Source organism: Solanum verrucosum, unplaced genomic scaffold (genome assembly GCF_900185275.1).
Source record: "Solanum verrucosum unplaced genomic scaffold, falcon-dt-bn FXZP01000214.1, whole genome shotgun sequence".
Classification (NCBI taxonomy): domain Eukaryota; kingdom Viridiplantae; phylum Streptophyta; class Magnoliopsida; order Solanales; family Solanaceae; genus Solanum; species Solanum verrucosum.
Window position 1 is genome coordinate 2,117,722 of NW_026020059.1, and position 17,932 is coordinate 2,135,653.

The 17,932-nt window shown below is 36.4% G+C and overlaps 1 protein-coding gene across 3 annotated transcripts; it reads left to right on the top strand.

Moving 5' to 3' along the window:
- The first annotated feature begins 7,635 nt into the window (after window positions 1-7,635).
- On the top strand, window positions 7,636-16,924 carry LOC125823281 (uncharacterized). Of its 3 annotated transcripts, none has more exons than XR_007442700.1 (3): window positions 7,650-8,368; window positions 16,443-16,509; window positions 16,588-16,924. XR_007442700.1 is itself a non-coding variant. In XM_049502671.1 (2 exons), exon 1 carries the CDS (start codon window positions 7,697-7,699, stop codon window positions 8,357-8,359), a length of 663 nt encoding a protein of 220 aa, XP_049358628.1. In that variant the 5' UTR covers window positions 7,636-7,696; the 3' UTR covers window positions 8,360-8,368; window positions 16,443-16,924. The 3 variants fall into 3 exon arrangements, 1 of the variants encoding a protein (XP_049358628.1); XR_007442701.1 differs by having other exon boundaries at window positions 16,596-16,924; XM_049502671.1 differs by having other exon boundaries at window positions 7,636-8,368; window positions 16,443-16,924.
- Window positions 16,925-17,932: the final 1,008 nt, after the last annotated feature.

A 17,932-nucleotide genomic window follows, 5' to 3' on the forward strand; every position in this document is an offset into this window, starting at 1 on the left:
GATCGTGAAGATGTTGATATTCGATCCAAGCTCGTTATTCTGAGATTGACGAACAAAATTAAGGAGTAAGAAATTGATGATGAAAATCATATTAAAAGAAGTAACAAATGTGTGATGAATGAGAAGAAGAAGACCAAATGTTGTAACAACTGGAAGCTAATCTTTATGTTGTTTGTTGTCATTTTTTTTCTATTTTTAAGCATTACCAAGAAGAACACTGTGGAGGATGGAAAATTCATATGTAGTTGTGTACAACCATTAAAATTATCATAGTTGTGGAAATAAAATAAATAAACGTAGTTTTGCACTCCTGTTCCAACATTTTTACTTGTTCTTAACATAACATATGAGTCAAATGTTGCTACATATGAGACATATGTTGCTACAAATGACTCATCTGTTGCTACAGATGCCTCAAATGTTGCGACATATCACCCTTATGTAGCAACGTTTGACCATTTGAGGCATATGTTACTACAAATGACCCATATGTTGCTACATATGAGACATATATTGCTACAGATGACCCATATGTTGCTATATATGAGACATATGTAACAACATTTGATCAAGTACTTGCTCTCAATATAACATCACATACTATGTACTTGCTCTCAATATAAGATAAAATAACATAAGTGATAAAACAAAACATTGTCTTTAATTACAAACACATTATCAAGGCTCCAAGCTCCTAGATACTATCCCAGCAGCCCAAACCCATTGCATTCGACGAACTGCATTGTCACACAACAGGGTTTTGGGAGGTTGAATTGACGTCCTGGTAATCAAATGCTCAATAAATGCAAGCGAATATGACGCGCACACGGCTTTGCTATCATTTGTTACTATAGGTTCCAATTGACCTTTAAATTCCCATGGTTCATTGAGGAACTTATCTGGCAAATGCTTCATTATTCCACTTTGCTTCAAAAAATTTGGCAGCAACTCAAAGACAGGTTATATGAATGTCAAAAACTTGGCATGTTCCATACCCATCATCAGGCAGTCATAAACACTCATGCGACCCTCGTGCAAGAGGATCTCAAGAGTCACAAAATGAGTTTTGTTAATGTTCATGACTACCAAAACCCTTTTTGCACCAATCCAATCCATGCCTCCAGGATATGGTCTAATGCCCCTGACATAGTTAATCATATCTTCATCCCATTCAAACTCATTAATTAACTGCGTAAAGCTTTTGCCACCAACTGTTGTTGCCTCCTCGCTCATTTCATCATATCTTAGTTTGAAGTTGGAATAGAAGTTGAGATCCAGGATTCTATCTATGGAATCTTAGTACATAAGGTATCTCACATGCCTCTCCCGCATGAGGCTAAGGATTTCATCAGCATACTGAAATAAAAATAATAGTAAAGAGTAAAGAAGAGTAATTATTGAAAAGATAAAACAAATGAACATTATAAATTGAAGGTACTAGAAGAGAAACATTACCCAGTCTTCCCACCAAATGTCCATGTTTGTCATGATCCTGAAATCTTCTCCACGAAAACAATGCATGCTGTATTCCACACGCAGATCCTTTGCTCTCGCCAGGTCCACCAGTTTGTTCTTTTCAGCTATAGTCACACACTTATAAACATTCACATGCTTGAACTCCAGTACTTCCTCTCCTACGGCCATTGGAAATTCTCCAAAGATCTTCTTCTTCAAATTTTGTATTGCTTTGATAAAGGATTTTTTTCTCCTCTTGGCTTGTGGAGTATATGGATGCCGAACATTCTTTGATGGAATGACCTTGACCCCCCTCTTGTTTTTAAATTCATTAACAGCCTGACTCAATGTTTAAAGATACATGATAGAATCTTTATCTTGTTTTTTGCACTTCTCACAGAGAAAGCCAAAACATCTTCTACAAGAGGTAGCCCCTTGGTCTTGTCCAGCACCAACACCAGCATCAATACCATGACCATTACTTCATCAAAACAACTAATTCATTAACAACTCTGTCTCTTTTGATGGTTCTTGCACCAGCCAATTCCATTTTAACTCTATCCACAACAGGATCAAATAAGGTTTCAACCAACCCAGAGTAATTAGATATGACATTTGCAATTCTTTTTCTGTTGGGACAAGCCATGGATGCACAACCTAAAATTATAAACATGAGATATCCGTAGGAATATTTGGGTAAGATGTTGCCACATATGTGTCATATGTCGCTACTGTGATATGTTGACACATATGGGCATCTGTAGCAATATTTGTGTCACATGTTGCAATAGAGGGATTATATGTAGTAACATATGAGTCATCTGTAGTAACAAATGAGTCATTTGTAGCAATATTTGTATCATATGTTGCGATAGATGGATCATATATAGCAACATATGAGTCATCTATAGCAATATTTGGGTCACATGTTGCTACATATATAGGTGTAATATAATAATAACTTATTGCATCATGAGGAGGGTTATAAAGATCTGGAATATTTTTGGCAGTTTTTGTTTTTGATCTCAACCATCTTAATATCCTTGGAGATGAGATCTCTTCTTCTGCATTTACTTGATGGGTCAAATGAGGAATGACTTCAAATGCCCAAGCCTATAAAAATGGAAAACATGTCACAAATCAAATGTTGAATTATTCAATATAATATAAAAAGATTAAAAACATTTATGTTTACCACGAAAGCCCATGGAAAGCCAAATAAGTTATTGGTCTTTGGTCCTAAAGGTTTCAACAAGTATTTGACAGTTAATTCAAAGCTCTCATGATCCCAAGGATAGTTGTTGAAAGCCTCACTATCCTGAGATAAATTCACCCATTTAAGGGATATGTTGTTGTTGAGATCTTTGGCCAAAAGTACATTATGTACAACCAAAGTAAACACAATGACTCCTTGCGCTTCCTTGGTGTATCATCGACATTTAACAAATATATTAAATCAGGATTTTTGAAGCTTGTGCCAACAAGGGACATCAAGTCCTGCTCCTCAGTTGACTATCTTGTTTCTTCTTTTCCTCCTTTCTTTCGTCTCCATGATTCTTTTTTGACTATGAATTCAGGGACTGACTCAGAAGGAGGATGACATTTTAACCCTGAAACTATGACAAACTCTTTTCTGCCAAAGAAGAGTGGCATGCCACAATAATTAATCAAAACCTCATCATTCTTTTCAGGATTCTGAAAAATGAACCTTATTTTCAGAAGTTCATAGACCATGGTCATTTGAAAACGTGCATTATTATTCTTTGGCAAATCAAGAAAATGACCAAACCAACTATTCCGAAAAAAATCTTCCAAACCATTGTGCTTGAGGGTGATCCTGAAGGTGTCGAAAGGTTTTTCCATTGCTGACCTCATAATGCTATCACCAGTAGCATTAGACTGCAAATGCACAGGAAAAGTGTGTGCATTGATAGTTTTGATCCCATCATCCTCAACTTCATTTTTTTCTTGTTCTTCTTCCTCAACTTCTTTTTGTTTTCCTTTGTCTTCATCAACTTCATTTATTTGTTCTTCTTCTTCCTCAACTTCTTTTTTATTTCCCTCTTTTTCCTCAACTTCTTCTGCTCTTTCTCCATCATCATCTACTTCATTTTTTTCTTTTTCTCTTTCTTCATATTCTTTTTGAGAAAATTTTGCTTCTACTTGAGAAAAAGAAACTGCTTTAGATGCTAGTTCTTCTAAAAGAGTGGTAGTCGAATTTTCATTCTTCTTCCTACAAGTTCTAGTCCTAGGCCTCTACTGGATCTTTGTATCAGTTGTTTCTTTTGTTAATACAATTTTTCTTTTGACAGGAGCCATTATATTTGTATCTGCAAAATCAAATATTTCTTAACAAAAATAACAACAACCAAACACAACAACACAAACAACAAATACGATTCAATACCACACATGAACCAACCAACAAACCACAAAAACCTTCTTAAACCCTAACCAACGAACTACAAATTAAGATTTTTGAAATCAGATAATATTTCAAAAGGAATAACTATCCAACAATCCTACAAAGAAATAAGTGATAAAACCACTAAAAATGTCCTGATTTAATACCAGTAAGTATTCCTCAAAACCCTAATTAAATTTTACCTGACAAGATATCAACGATAAACTAGAAATGATGAGGGCAACGACGCCTTGTTGTAGAAGAGGATCGCAACACATTACCACTGATGTTGTAGAAAATATCGCAACAACAACCTTGATCTGTGAAGGAATAATGGAACGAGAGAAAGGAAGGAAAGAAGAGACAAGAAAACGGAAATTAGTAAAAATAAATTAAATTTGGAATATGAAACGACCTTTTATATAGGAGAGGAGAGAGGGAAAAATTAAGGGACGATTGTTTTAAACCTTTTTGATCTTTTTTTTGAATTTTGACAATTCAAAGTGTGAAATATGTTGCCACATATACCCTTTCTGTTGGGGCAAATACATATAATTCTGTGGTGTTTTTAACAACATATGTTATATATGTTACCACAGACACCATATTTCTTCCTTTCCATCAAAATTGACATTGGTTCCAACAAAATAAAAATAATATTAATAATCATTAATATTAATATTATCAGCAAAAATGAATAATTGATGACAATATAATATTGCCACATATCTCCTTTCTATGACATATGTTACCACATATCTTCTTTCTGTGACATATGTTGCCACATGTATCCTTTCTGTTAGGGAACATGCAAATAATTTTGTGGTATTTTTTACAACTGAGGTTATATATGTTGCCACAGACACCACATTTCTTCCTTTCCATCATAATTGACATTTGTTCCAACAAAATAAAAATATTAATAATAATCATTAATGTTAATATTATCAGAAAAAATTAACATTTCACCAACTGTTCTATACAACTTATCAACAAAAAAAGGTAATTCATAATGGTATACATAACCATCAATCTAATCAATAGTGGTAACCACAACATTTTCATCTATGAACTTTGCTTTTTTAGGTCTACGCCTTTGTGGGTCTTCATTGTTACTAACATAGCCACTCCGAGCCTTTACAATCCCATAATTCCATAGGAGTGAAGCATATCTCAAGCGAAAGGATTGAGAAATAATTCCATCAGATGGTATTTGTAGTCCATCACTCAAAAATTCAGCGTATGCAACAACAAAAACTCCACAATCACTGTATGGTATATCATCAATTAGAAAATATAATAAACCTAATGTTAACATCACATTTTGATAGTGGTAAGACTAAAAAAATAATGTGATAGTACTTATAGACTATTGCTTGCTTGTTGGGCAATACCAGTAACATGTATGACTTCAAATGGGTGAGATTTGTTCTTGCCCTGGTAAGATTCAAGAACTGACCAGTTGGTTTGGTCTTTTTGCTCATAAAATTCGCTGGATTCAAGGTACTTTGGCAACTTTGTAAACAACTTTTGAATCTCGGCGCATAATTTTTTTGTTAGTCCTAGATGAGGACATCGAATCATACACCTTTATGTGTCGTTCCTTCAATACAACGACTGCCAAGACCTAATGAAACTCCCTATTACAATTTACAGGGACATAAACCTCATCTGTGAGGTGCCAAGGCAGTCCAGCAGGTATACCAAACCCTTTGATAGTGCCAACGATTTTATTCTCATATTCAGGAACAACACTGGCATTGTTAATGTATGTTTTGAAAAAACAATAGTAGTGGTATATCGATATTTAGAATGACTCTATTGCTTCGACTTCTTCCGCAAATAGTATAAATGACATCCACATACTGCACAGAAGCATCAACAAGTGTTTTTCTGTATCAATTTATTTGTATGTATTCATGTCTTAATCAAAAGATAAAAGTGGGCATGAATTTACCTCATCAGTCCAGGACTTGTTGGGTTGAGACATTACGTAGAACCGGTCCTTCTTCTTTGGAAATGTAAATACAAAATCAAGTTGTTTGTACTCAAGATCCGAGCAATTGGCTAAGTAGTGATCGTCCTTGTCTCTTTTGCAATTTTGTAATTATTATAAATAAATATTTAGTCGACAAGAAGAAGAAATACTCATAAGAGTTGAACAACTTTACTTTTTTGCATGATGCTTGTAAAGACCCTCGTTTATCCATTGCGAGAAGGATGACATTAGTTCAGTTGGATCCTCGTCGTCAATGTTAAAACCTTCAAATGGATATTGTTGCTTCACATCACAACTGACGACTTTGACTTTCTTCTCTTTCTTTTTCTCTTTCTCTTTCACTTTCTTTTTCACTTTCTCCTTCTCCTTCTCCTGCTCCTTCTCATGCTCCTGCTCCTCCTCTTCTTTCTCCTTATCCTTGCCTTTTGGGTTTGAGTGTGATACTGGAGCAGTAGTCATTGATTTTTTTCTTTCACTAATTATAGATAGTGATTGGAAAATATATTTTTTCAACCTCATACACTTCAAAGGTTGTGAAATCTTCTTGGATGTATGGACATCAATATTATAAGTCATTTTCTTAAAAATATCAGTGAGTTTTTTAACACGACTAATAAAATAGTCATGTTGCTGCTCACAATCTTCGCATAGACAAAAATAGCATTTGATGTTAGAAGAGGAAGCAACGCCAATAAAAGATTGAGTTGTTGTCATGAATGAAGCTTCTTGTATCATTTCATCTACAAGGTAAATAAAAAAAGGTTGAGAGTTTACAATTGATTATAAAATAATAATGGGTAGCAGTTTATACTTATGTTGACACAGATGGATATTATGTTGATACAGATGTACCTTCTGTTGCCACAAATGAATCTTCTGTGGCCACACATAAATCTTCATGTGCCACAAATGAATCTTCTGTTACTACATATGACCATTTTGTTGCCCTAACACATAGGTGATATGCTCCAACATATGACAACTCTGTTGGAATATATACCAACATATCACTAAAATGTAGCAACATACGACACATCTTCCTACAAATGAAATATATGTTGGATAACTGAATAAGACTATATTTTTAAAATCATATGAACAAAATGGTCACAAAATAACAACAAAAGCAACAAAAAATGATTTTTCACTGAATGTTAACAAACATATACATTTCCTCAAAATTAGGGCTTTTTTGGGTTTGTTGATTGTCTTTCAAAAACAATAAATAATAGGTACCATTACACTATTATTCAATTTTCACATCTATAGAGCGATTTATTGTTCATTGACCCAAGAAAAAAACTTAGTATTGTTCGAAAATTGTAAAATCTTTCAAAAAACTGACTTACCCATTTTAAGTCGAACACAATCTTCAGTTCAGAAAGAAGAGAGAGTCACGGTTGGAGAAGAGGAGGAAGATAAGATAATGAGGGAGAATATTTGTTTTGATAGTTGAATTTTTGGATTTTCGAAGGAAGAAGAAGAAGAGAAGAGAGAACGTTGGGAGAAGAAAGAAAATTCTATTTTCTTTTACTTTTTTTTTAAATGGTTTGGATAGAATTATAAAAGTTGAAAAATGAAGTTTTTTTTTGTATTGTATTTTATGAAAGATTAGAAAATTTTAAAAATATTAATTTGGTCCCAAATTTACTTAATTACATTTTAAAAATAAATTTAACCATTTCTTGGTCAAAGTATCACCAAAAACAAAATCCAAACTTAATTGAGACCTTTCATTTAATTGTCTCAACCTACAAACAGGGGTGAGACGAATAGAACACTATCCCTTCTTTGTAGAAAAAACCCCTCCTAGTCCACTCCTCACTCTGCAAGGAACGATGGCGGACCGTGATCGAACTCGAGACCGCGACCGTGACCGTGAACGGGATCGTGAGCGTGACCGAGAAAGGGACAAGGATAGAGACAGAGATCGGAAACGAGACCGGGAAGACCGTGATCGGAGAGACCGTGAACATTCTTTTACCCCTGACCTTAACAGAACTACTCGGCATACACGCTCCCGTACTCGTTCCCCTTCCACTGACCGGCACCGACACCGCCACCGTTCTACCTCTCGTTCCCGTTCTCCCACTGACCGTCGCCACCGTCACCACCGCCGCAGGAGTCCCTCAGCTGAAAGTCCTCCAAGGAAAAGGCATAAAGATGATGGTGAACGGGATAGGGACAGGCGCAGAGAAGTTTCGGATTTTGTGGATGGGATAGCCAAAGAACAACAGAAACAGAAGAAAAAGAACAAGGACAAGGAGGATGGGAGTGGGAGTGGGGATGTTGGTGAAGGAGGAGAAGAGATGATGGATGAGGATGAGATTGAGATGATGAAGAAATTTGGGATACCAGTAGGGTTTGATTCTACAAAAGGAAAGCCAGTGGCTGGAAATGATGTAGGTGCTGTAAGAAAAGTCACCAAACGCCAGCCTCGACAGTACATGAATAGGCGTGGTGGGTTCAATAGGCCCTTGCCTGCTGAGTGCAACCGCTGAGCTTTTCAGGTTAGGGTTCTAATTTTCTCTATAAAGCCAAGAGCTTAGTACATTTATTTTGGGGTTAGTTGTGGAATTTTGAGTGTTAGAAAGTTGATTGTATGCATATCCTAGTAAATTGAAAAGAATTATGATGTTTGCTGGCAGATAAAAGGTAGTGAGCTTGTATGTTATTTGATTAGGGAGAAATATATCAGCAAAGTATGTTGTTTTGGATTTGTTTGAAGATTTATGAAGAAAAATGCAGACAGTGCAATACAGTGAAAACCTACTGTAGTAGTAAGTTGTGTTTATCATTTGAAGTTTTGAGTGCATAACATGTGCATCTTTAACCTTATATGCGTTTAATTAGGCGTCAAACAAAGTGTTTGACTCAGGGGACTGGTTGCGGAAGCAGCTATTTTTCAAGCTTTAATTCTGCCACCCCTTCTAAATAAATTAGATAATCTAAAAGTTCATTTGAAGAAATATTCCCTCTAAAGAGCTTTTCTTTTAAAATTATCATCATAGATTGTGGCACTGTTCTTTGTCCTTGTGTTGTGTCGTGTTCATGAAAAGATTGTTTAGAAAGAATTATGTGTCTGGGAAGCATTTGCTTGCTGATTATACTTTGAAGAGTGTGCAAGAGATCTGACAGTCATGGGAACGAGTGGAAACCGTTTGTGCATTAACTGAGAGTGCAAAGGAGCATTGATGCTCTGTCGATGCATGCTTATACTATTGTGACTCAAGTTATGGATCAATAGTCAAGATTCTCAAGTTCACCCTTAATATTTGAATTAATTTTAACAGTTGTTGGTGCTTGTGAGCTAAGTTGCTTAGACTCGGGTGCAAGTGTCCGATGAGTGTGCGGATCTTGAGTTCAGATGCTTTATGATCTAAATTTTTTTAAGATTCGGGATATGGATCCATGTGTGGATACGGGTGCGGGGATTCGGCTAAAAATAATTCAAATATCTAAAAATAAAGTTATAAAACCTAAATTATGAAATATTATGTGGAGAACTTGAGGAGAAATATTGATCAAGAGGAGAATCTTGATAGGAGATAAAAGGAAATTGAGCGACAAATAGAAATTTATATATACAAGGTATTTCATTTTCTTCAATTTCACCTTAGTTTTTGTTTTGCTTATAGAAGTCATTGTTCATCCAGAATATCTTCCCTGAATTTGGTCAAAGTACCCAAAACTAGTTGACCAGATCAGGTACAGATTCCACACCCACACCCATGCAGTGTCGACACGGGTGTGGTACTGAAAGTGAAGAGTCTGAGCAAATTAGCTTGTGAGTCCGTCATTCAATGTGCTTTTCCGGATAACATATTAACCCAGACTAGGCTTATGTTCCTTATAATTTGATGAATTCTCCTTATGGTTATCTTTGTCTTACCTGAAGAGGTTGGTTGAAATTATTAATGGCTTAGTGCAAATGTTCCAGACTTCGTGGTGTAGCATTTATTGTTTACTGATAGAGTCTTATAGTCTGTTTGGCCAAACTTGTTTTCCCCCAAAAGTGTTTATTTTAAAAAGTAAGGTGTTTGGCCAAAGCTTTCAGGAGAAAATAAGTGTTTCTGGAAAGTAGCAGAACTGTCTTTCAGAAGCTAAAAGAAATTGCTTTCCCCAAAAGTACTTTTTTGAAAACCACTTTGAGCAAAACACACTTAGAACTTAGAAGCACTTTTAGAAATCCTGGTCAAACATTTATTACTGCTCAGATGTGATTTTTGAATTTATTGGTCAAACACAAATTGTTTCTGACCAAAAGTATTATTTTGAAAAGCACTTATTAATGTAAGTTGATTTTAGAAGCTTGACCAAACAAGCTATTAGAAGTCTAAGGTAGGTGAAACATTGTATAATCTACACTTTTTCAGAAAAAATGTTAAAAGACAAAACAACAACATACTTATTCATAAAAAAAGAAAAAGACACCTACACCTTGATACTAAACAAGTTGGAGTCATCTATATAAATCCTCACTAACCATAATTCTAGATTTAGAGCCTGTTTGGATTGACTTTTAGCTTTTGACCTAGCCAAAAGCCATAAGTTTAGAGAATCGATTGGAGAAAAATTGGGTCTTTCATCATCTGTAGTTGTTATTACATCAACGAATTCCCCACTCTCAGCCTGGTTTGTAAATTCTACTAATGAAGTCTGTTGCTCCTCTGTGATTGGCTCTCCAATGATGCTGTCAAAAAATGCACCCTCAGGTAAATTTGCTTCGAGTTCAATCACCATAGGATCGAGTTTGATATGTACTGCCTCTTTTGTCTGATGAAGCTCCAGGATTTGGTCTTTCTTAAAAAGTTAAGGGGCTTCATTAAGTGAAGTTGGGCCTCCCTTAACTGAAAACACTTTTCTTTTAGACATTTCTTTTCTCCCAAACTGGCCCGATTTCATTTAAATTAAAACCCTCTTGTGCACATGTCCAGGATGCGTGCCAGCTGTTGTTTTGAATACAGAGCTCGCGTGCCTGTTGTTATCTCTGCCAGCAAATAGATCTCTGTTTCTTCCTCTGTTATCCTCTAATACCCAGAGGTTCTTACCCATAGACTTCTTCCTTTTTCCGGTTATTACTAATGTCTGAGTTTCTGGCCAGATCGGAATAGAAAAGGTGAGTCCTTTCTCCAATAACTTGACCTCTCTTGGAATGTTCACCCCATCGCCTTTAACTCTCAACCTTGCCCATCTCAGGTGATTCTTAAGAGACCTTTCTTCCTCCGTTTCTATCTATCCACCACATTGGTCACCAATGGCTTTGAAAGCATTCTCCGTCCATAGATGCAAAGGAAGGCCCACAGCTCTTATCCAGGTAGAACTTTTGCGCTGAGTGCAGCATCCCCCTGTTGGTGTCCATCATTGAAGATGGAGTTTCAACTGTTTCCACGTCCAGTCTCCATGAAGGACATGTTCAGCCACGTGTTTGTTGGGAAATTCAAAAAGGAAGGAACTTCCACCCATCTCGTAAATGTTGATCCCAAATGCCTTTTTCCGTGAACTAATGACCCATCTTCTGATGTCTGAAAGAGTGCGTGTCTCCTTCTCATCACACCAAACCTTCCAACCAACCACCTGCCCAATAAACCTGGTTGTAGCTCTGTGTCAACCACTGAGGTGGCCATCTTTGCCCTGTCATGACTGATTTCTGATTCAGATGCTACCTTTGCTTGCCATTTACTGGTTCTGACAGTTGACATAGAGAATATTTGGATCTGTCAATCTAGGTCTACTTGTAGTAGGTGCTTCCTTTTGGTTTTTAATGAAGTTGTCTATCTTTAATGCAATGTCACCCCATATTAGCAAGTTCATTATAATAACTGATCTATTCCCTCCTTGTACTGTTACAATGCTTATAAATCTCCCAAACTTATTTTGTTTCCTGGAGAAATAAAAATCTGCAAACTTTTCATTAAGCTTCCACCTTCTTGTATGCATTCTGTAGTCTAGGGGTGTGCATTCGGTTTTTTGGTTTGGTTTTACACTATTCGGTTTGGATTTACGGTTTTTGGTTTTGTAAAAGTGTAACCCAATCCGATCCAAAATAAATTTGGTTTGGTTTGGTTTTCCTCTATTCGGTTTGGCTTTCTTCGGTTTGGTTATTCGGTTATGTCAATAATTAATAATATATAACCAAAGTAATAATATTTAATTCATTAAATATACTTTCTAATATAAATCATAAATAAAACTTAAAACACAATACTTATAAGTATACCTATTATAGATGTAATTCAAACATAAAAGGGAGAAGGCACAAGTACCCCCTAGACTATGACCAAAATCACAGAGACACACCTTAACTTAATTAAGGTCCTATTACCCCCTTGAACTCATTTTTTTTTGTAATTTTGTACACCTTTTGACTTATGTGGCACACCACGCGACTCCACGCAGTATATATAAAATTCGGTTTTTTCGGTTTTTATCTTTTAAAATCCGAAACCAAACCAAAAAACCAAACAAAATAATTTATTAATCCAAAACCAATCCAAAAAACCAAAAAACCAATCCAAATAAAAATTCGGTTTAATTTGGTTTGGTTATTCGGTTTAATCCAAATAGTGCACACCCCTACTGTAGTCCCTAAAAGCTTCTTGCAGAACGAAGATTAACCATTCCATGGTTTTCTTGTTGAATGTATTTCTAAGCATCAAATTCCGGCTTCTCTCCACCCATTCAAACCAGGTTTCTATTCTGGTAGTCAATCTTGTTAAATCAGATGACTTAAAGCCAACTGCAAAATAAATTCTATTTTCCCCCATATTGTTTTGTAAGACCTAATCAAACGGATGTTTTAGTGATCACAGAGGGTGATTACCGTTGGCTAACGAAAATGAGGTTAAAATCCGGTGAAGTCTTGTCGGAAAGGTGTATTCTACAGCCCTAGAGAGTAGGATTCAAAAAGTTCTCGAAAGACATGCCTGGGAGCATTTTGGAACAACTATTCATTACTAACACCACTTGGTCGTTTTCCTTCCATGGCAAATTATAGGCTGATTTTGCTGAAAAGGATCTTGTGCAAGTCCCTTTCCAGTTCAATAGCCTATTTGGCCAAGCTTCTCCAAGGCCAAAAGTGCTTTGTGCTTCTTTTTTTTTTCAAAACAGAAGGGGTTCTTTCTATCCGTAGAATCTTTTCCTTATGCTAGTACTTTTTACGCTCGCGTCTCACCAAAAGTACTACTTTGAATTTTAAGAAGGGAAAAGGGCCAAAAATGCCTTCAACCATGGGAAATAGAGCAAAATTGCCCTTATTTTGACTTTAGTCCCAAACATAGCCTTATCACTGGTGGATTGGTTCAGATTTGCCCCTCAACTATGGAAAATTGAACAAATTTTCCCTCCGTTTGGATTTGGTCCAAAATTGCGCTTATAAAAAATGAGTGGGACTAGCTCATTTTATTTTTTATTTTTTTATAACCGAGAAATCTGTCTGTGACCTGCCCTTTGGACCAATCACAGCCTTCTAAACTCGGTGGATAATGGTCCCCCCTCTACCCTTCTCCACTTAAAAACCGGGCTTCGCTTTGCATGGTGTGGGGCTTGAACCTGCGACCTAAGCCACAAATCCTCCAACTTTTGCCACTTGAGCTAGGCCTTGGGGGCGGGACGGCTCATGTTTGTCATTCATTTTTTTGATCAGTCTTTTATTGTAGGGTCAAAAAATTGACTTCTATTTCTTAAACAACCAGAGGAAGAATAAATGGAAAAAACAAGAACACAGATTTTCCCCCCAGAATTATACATTAAAAGTAAAAGCAAATATCCACAAAATATTTCATGTTGCTCAAAGGGTAATTGATAAGTCTTTTCTCTTTCTCTTTCTGTCTTCATGAAGATCAATACTCTTTTTGTCTGTGCTATTACAACTGTATGAATAAATGGTTAGCTCAAAGAAATAAATTGATATTTTTTACAATTTGTTGTTTCTGGAATGAGTTGCCTCATTGTTCCAGCTTTTCAACATACAGAAGGTCGTCTACCTGGCATTACACATCTGATGCCTATTAGACTGGTGAACAAGTTCCATAGTTGTCTAGTAACCCTTCAATGTAAAAACGGATGGCTGATTATCTCTGCATCCTGTCCACACATGTAGCATCTTGAACATAGTGTCATGACCCCTCCTTCTATGATTATCCTATGCAACAGATTCCTTAACCACCAGCCATCTAAAACATGCCACTTATGTAGTATCTTGACTTTCCAAATGTGTTTCCAGGGCCACAATGTTAGTTGGGAGTCTGCCTGATTCTGATCTTTGTAGGCTGACTTGACTGTGTAAATGCCACTGCTATGCTTTGGCCACCTTAAGGTGTCTGCACCCCTCCTGTAGGCCATTCCTCTGCTCCATAGTTTTGAAGAATTCTAATATTCTTGGCATCTCCCAATCTTGCAATCTTCTCCTGAATGTTGGGTCCAGCCTTGTGTGGACCAAACTACCTGTAAAGTTCACTCTTTTGTATACTTGTGCCAAATAAATCAGGGAATATTTATCTCAAAAAAAAATTAAAAAAAATCAGGGAATAACTGCTTCAGGTTTCCTTTCTCCAGCCAAAAATCCTCCCAGAACAAAGTTCTCCTTCCATCCTTCACATTATATCTCAGTTCTTCACTAAAGTTCCACCACAATTTTCTGATAGATCTCCATGCACTGACACCATAATGCTTGTTCTTCTCTAGTGAACCTCCATAGCCACTTCATTAAGAAACATTGTTTTTGTTTCTTCAGGTTCCTCATACCCAGACCAGATGGGAATCCTTCTTTTCTTAATCACTTTTTTGCTGATAATCACTTTTATCCATCTGACCAGAACTCCATGATAATAGTACTCCAATAGTTTCACAGTTTGCTGCAGACTGCAGACGAGCAGTAGCAGATGCACCGTTAATTCAGGGTCCAGCCAAATGGTTAGCTGGTTAATCAAGTGCCCCTCCCTCCCTTTAAAGCAGGCATTCTTAAACACCATATGTTTTCTCATTGAGGTTACTGATGTGAACGTGCATTTGGCCATCACATCTTGTGTTATGTGTTCTCAGATCTCTCCTGAAAAAGGCACTTCTTCATAAATCAGCTTACATTTGGATTTGGCTATACTGTTGCTCGCTATGTGCACTCAAGTCTTGTATTGATCACTTTCTGATACCTTTTATTGATATTCGCCCCCTTGGTTCCAATGATGTGAAATCTGCCAATTTGTTTCTTTATGTTACATAATCATACCCAGTTTTGGGGCATCAGCTTATTAACTCAGGTGGGATAGTGTGCATGATATCTGATTGTTCGCTTCAGTGTGGAACTAGTTATAATGGAAAATGATAATCTCTTTTGCTGATAATCACTTTTATCCATCTGACCAGATGGGAATCCTTCTTTTCTTAATGCATCCAGTCTCTTCTCCACACTTAGGCCAAGGAAAAAGAAACATCGTAGGTAGGAAGGCATCTAGGACAGAGTTGATAAGGGTCACCCTTCCTCCCAAGGATGAATACCGTGATTTCCACCTTGTCAATTTTTTCTCACACCTTTCTAAAGTTCCAGTCTGAGTTTCTTTGGATTTTCTCCTTGCTCTTACTGGCATTCCAAGGTAAGTAGTAGTAATACTTCCAATTTCTTCTCCAAGAATCTCTGTTTCCTGCTGCAATCTGTTCACATTATTTACTGGATAAATTTGACTCTTCCTCCAATTGATTGACTAAGCGTCAAGGACAGTTTGTATTTTGGGAAATAAGGTGATACTTCGATATATTGGTATCATCCCTATTCCTTTTAACCCTGTAGCCAATGTTGGATTATTGCTGGCAATTCTTCTTTTCTTAAACACTTTTACTGGCTCTTGTTAATCAGTCTTTCTACTGTTCTCAACAAATCAAAAGATTGGAAGCACTCCTTTTTTTAGAGCTTACTGAAATGTGATATTACTGACAAATAAAAGAACAGTCGTTCATCAGATAAATGTTCCAATAACATGAGAGAAATTGCCTCTGAAAGAGTGATAAAAAAATGGTGCTCCCTCTCTCTCAATTTATGCGTTGCACTTTTCTTTTAGTCTGTCCTAGAATGAACGAATATATTTCTATATCTAGAAATAGTTTAACTTTAAGCTTCCCATTTTACCTTAATGGGATGATTTATAGCCATGAAAATATCTATGACTTGTTTTAGATCACAAGTCTTAAACTCCATGCCCAGTCAAACAACATCACATAAAATGAGATGGAGTATTTCTAAAGGAAATTTATTTACCCAGCTCATTTTGTAGTTTTTTTCGTGTTAGAAGGTATTGTGATATAATCAAGAGTGGAAAGTGATGAAGCTTATAGGTAAACGACTTTGCTTTCCTGGGGAAGGTTCTGTAGCTGGATAGATTGTGATGAGTGTTGCTAACATGTGGTCTGATATTGGAAGTTTGTTCAAAATTGAATGTCTCCTGAATTTGGAATGAGTATTTTCGATATGTAGGGTTATTTGTTGGAACAATTATTCGACGATGTTTCTGCGTTTACATGCTAAGGTTCTTCTTTGTTTTTGCTACTTGGAACAAATAATGATTTTTAATGTGATTCTCGGTCTATCTGCAGATGGAAATGCATTTTCTGCCAGGCTTCTTATATGAGTCTGTCCCTTTGTCCAAGTAATGGAGACGATGTAAGATATTTTCAATTGTCTGTTTAGGTTGTAATGTGCGATATTTCTCAGAACTCCATGATAATAGTACTCCAATAGTTTCACAGTTTGCTGCAGACTGCAGACGAGCAGTAGCAGATGCACCGTTAATTCAGGGTCCAGCCAAATGGTTAGCTGGTTAATCAAGTGCCCCTCCCTCCCTTTAAAGCAGGCATTCTTAAACACCATATGTTTTCTCATTGAGGTTACTGATGTGAACGTGCATTTGGCCATCACATCTTGTGTTATGTGTTCTCAGATCTCTCCTGAAAAAGGCACTTCTTCATAAATCAGCTTACATTTGGATTTGGCTATACTGTTGCTCGCTATGTGCACTCAAGTCTTGTATTGATCACTTTCTGATACCTTTTATTGATATTCGCCCCCTTGGTTCCAATGATGTGAAATCTGCCAATTTGTTTCTTTATGTTACATAATCATACCCAGTTTTGGGGCATCAGCTTATTAACTCAGGTGGGATAGTGTGCATGATATCTGATTGTTCACTTCAGTGTGGAACTAGTTATAATGGAAAATGAGGTTTTTACAGAGTAGTATGTCTTGACAGGGAAAGAAAGAGAACGGAAGTGTTTTCGAGAAAAAGGGTTCCTAAGACACGTGTTTTTTTCTCCAAAACCTTTTTCTTTGGGGTTGGGGTGGTGGTTATTTGATGACTTCAAGAAGTGATCAGCATAACCCAGTTGTGTAGATGGATAGTTTTGATCCAAGTTGAAATTACTTCTTGTTTTAGTTTGAACATTATCCTCTTTTGGCTAAAAAATTTTTTCATATGATTGATTTGGCCTTTTCTTAGAAACTGTTGTTTGTTCGGTGTTGATTTATATAAAGTAATAGAAATTACATCATCTATGAAGCCACAAAGGAGCTACTTGAACTTTTCTCTGGTGTCCCTTAGTGATAGAAAACTGAGTAAATAGGACGACTAATATTTACAGTATCTCTTAAGATAGGGTCGGACTGGAACCCAAACCTTGATTTCTTCTCAGGTCTGCCTGACTATCGTCCAAAAATAAGTGTAAAATGAGTGAACATTCTTGGATGTAATTGCAAGTGAATTAAGTGTCTTTCTAGCCAGTCAATATTTCTGATTAAACGAGCACTAAACAGTTCAGGGAAACCTTGTTACATTGCCTTTCACCTCTTTGAATGCTAATGAATAAAACTTGTCTTCATAATAAAGTCAGAAGGAACAACTAGGCCAATAAGGAGAAAAGGGATTAGTTATCTCTAGTGCTATGGCAATAAAGTTGTCTAACCATCTCCATTTACTCTCTTTGTTCAGCCATGCTTTTTTTTTTCCCATCTGCAACATCACTGCAGGTACAAAAACACTTAAAGTAGTAGTAGGCTTAGTTCATTTTATTTATTTTTTTGGCCAGGAAAA

Bases quoted from the DNA above. Each gene is read 5' to 3' on its own strand.
- LOC125823281 (XM_049502671.1), top strand. From the start codon at position 7,697: ATGGCGGACCGTGATCGAACTCGAGACCGCGACCGTGACCGTGAACGG.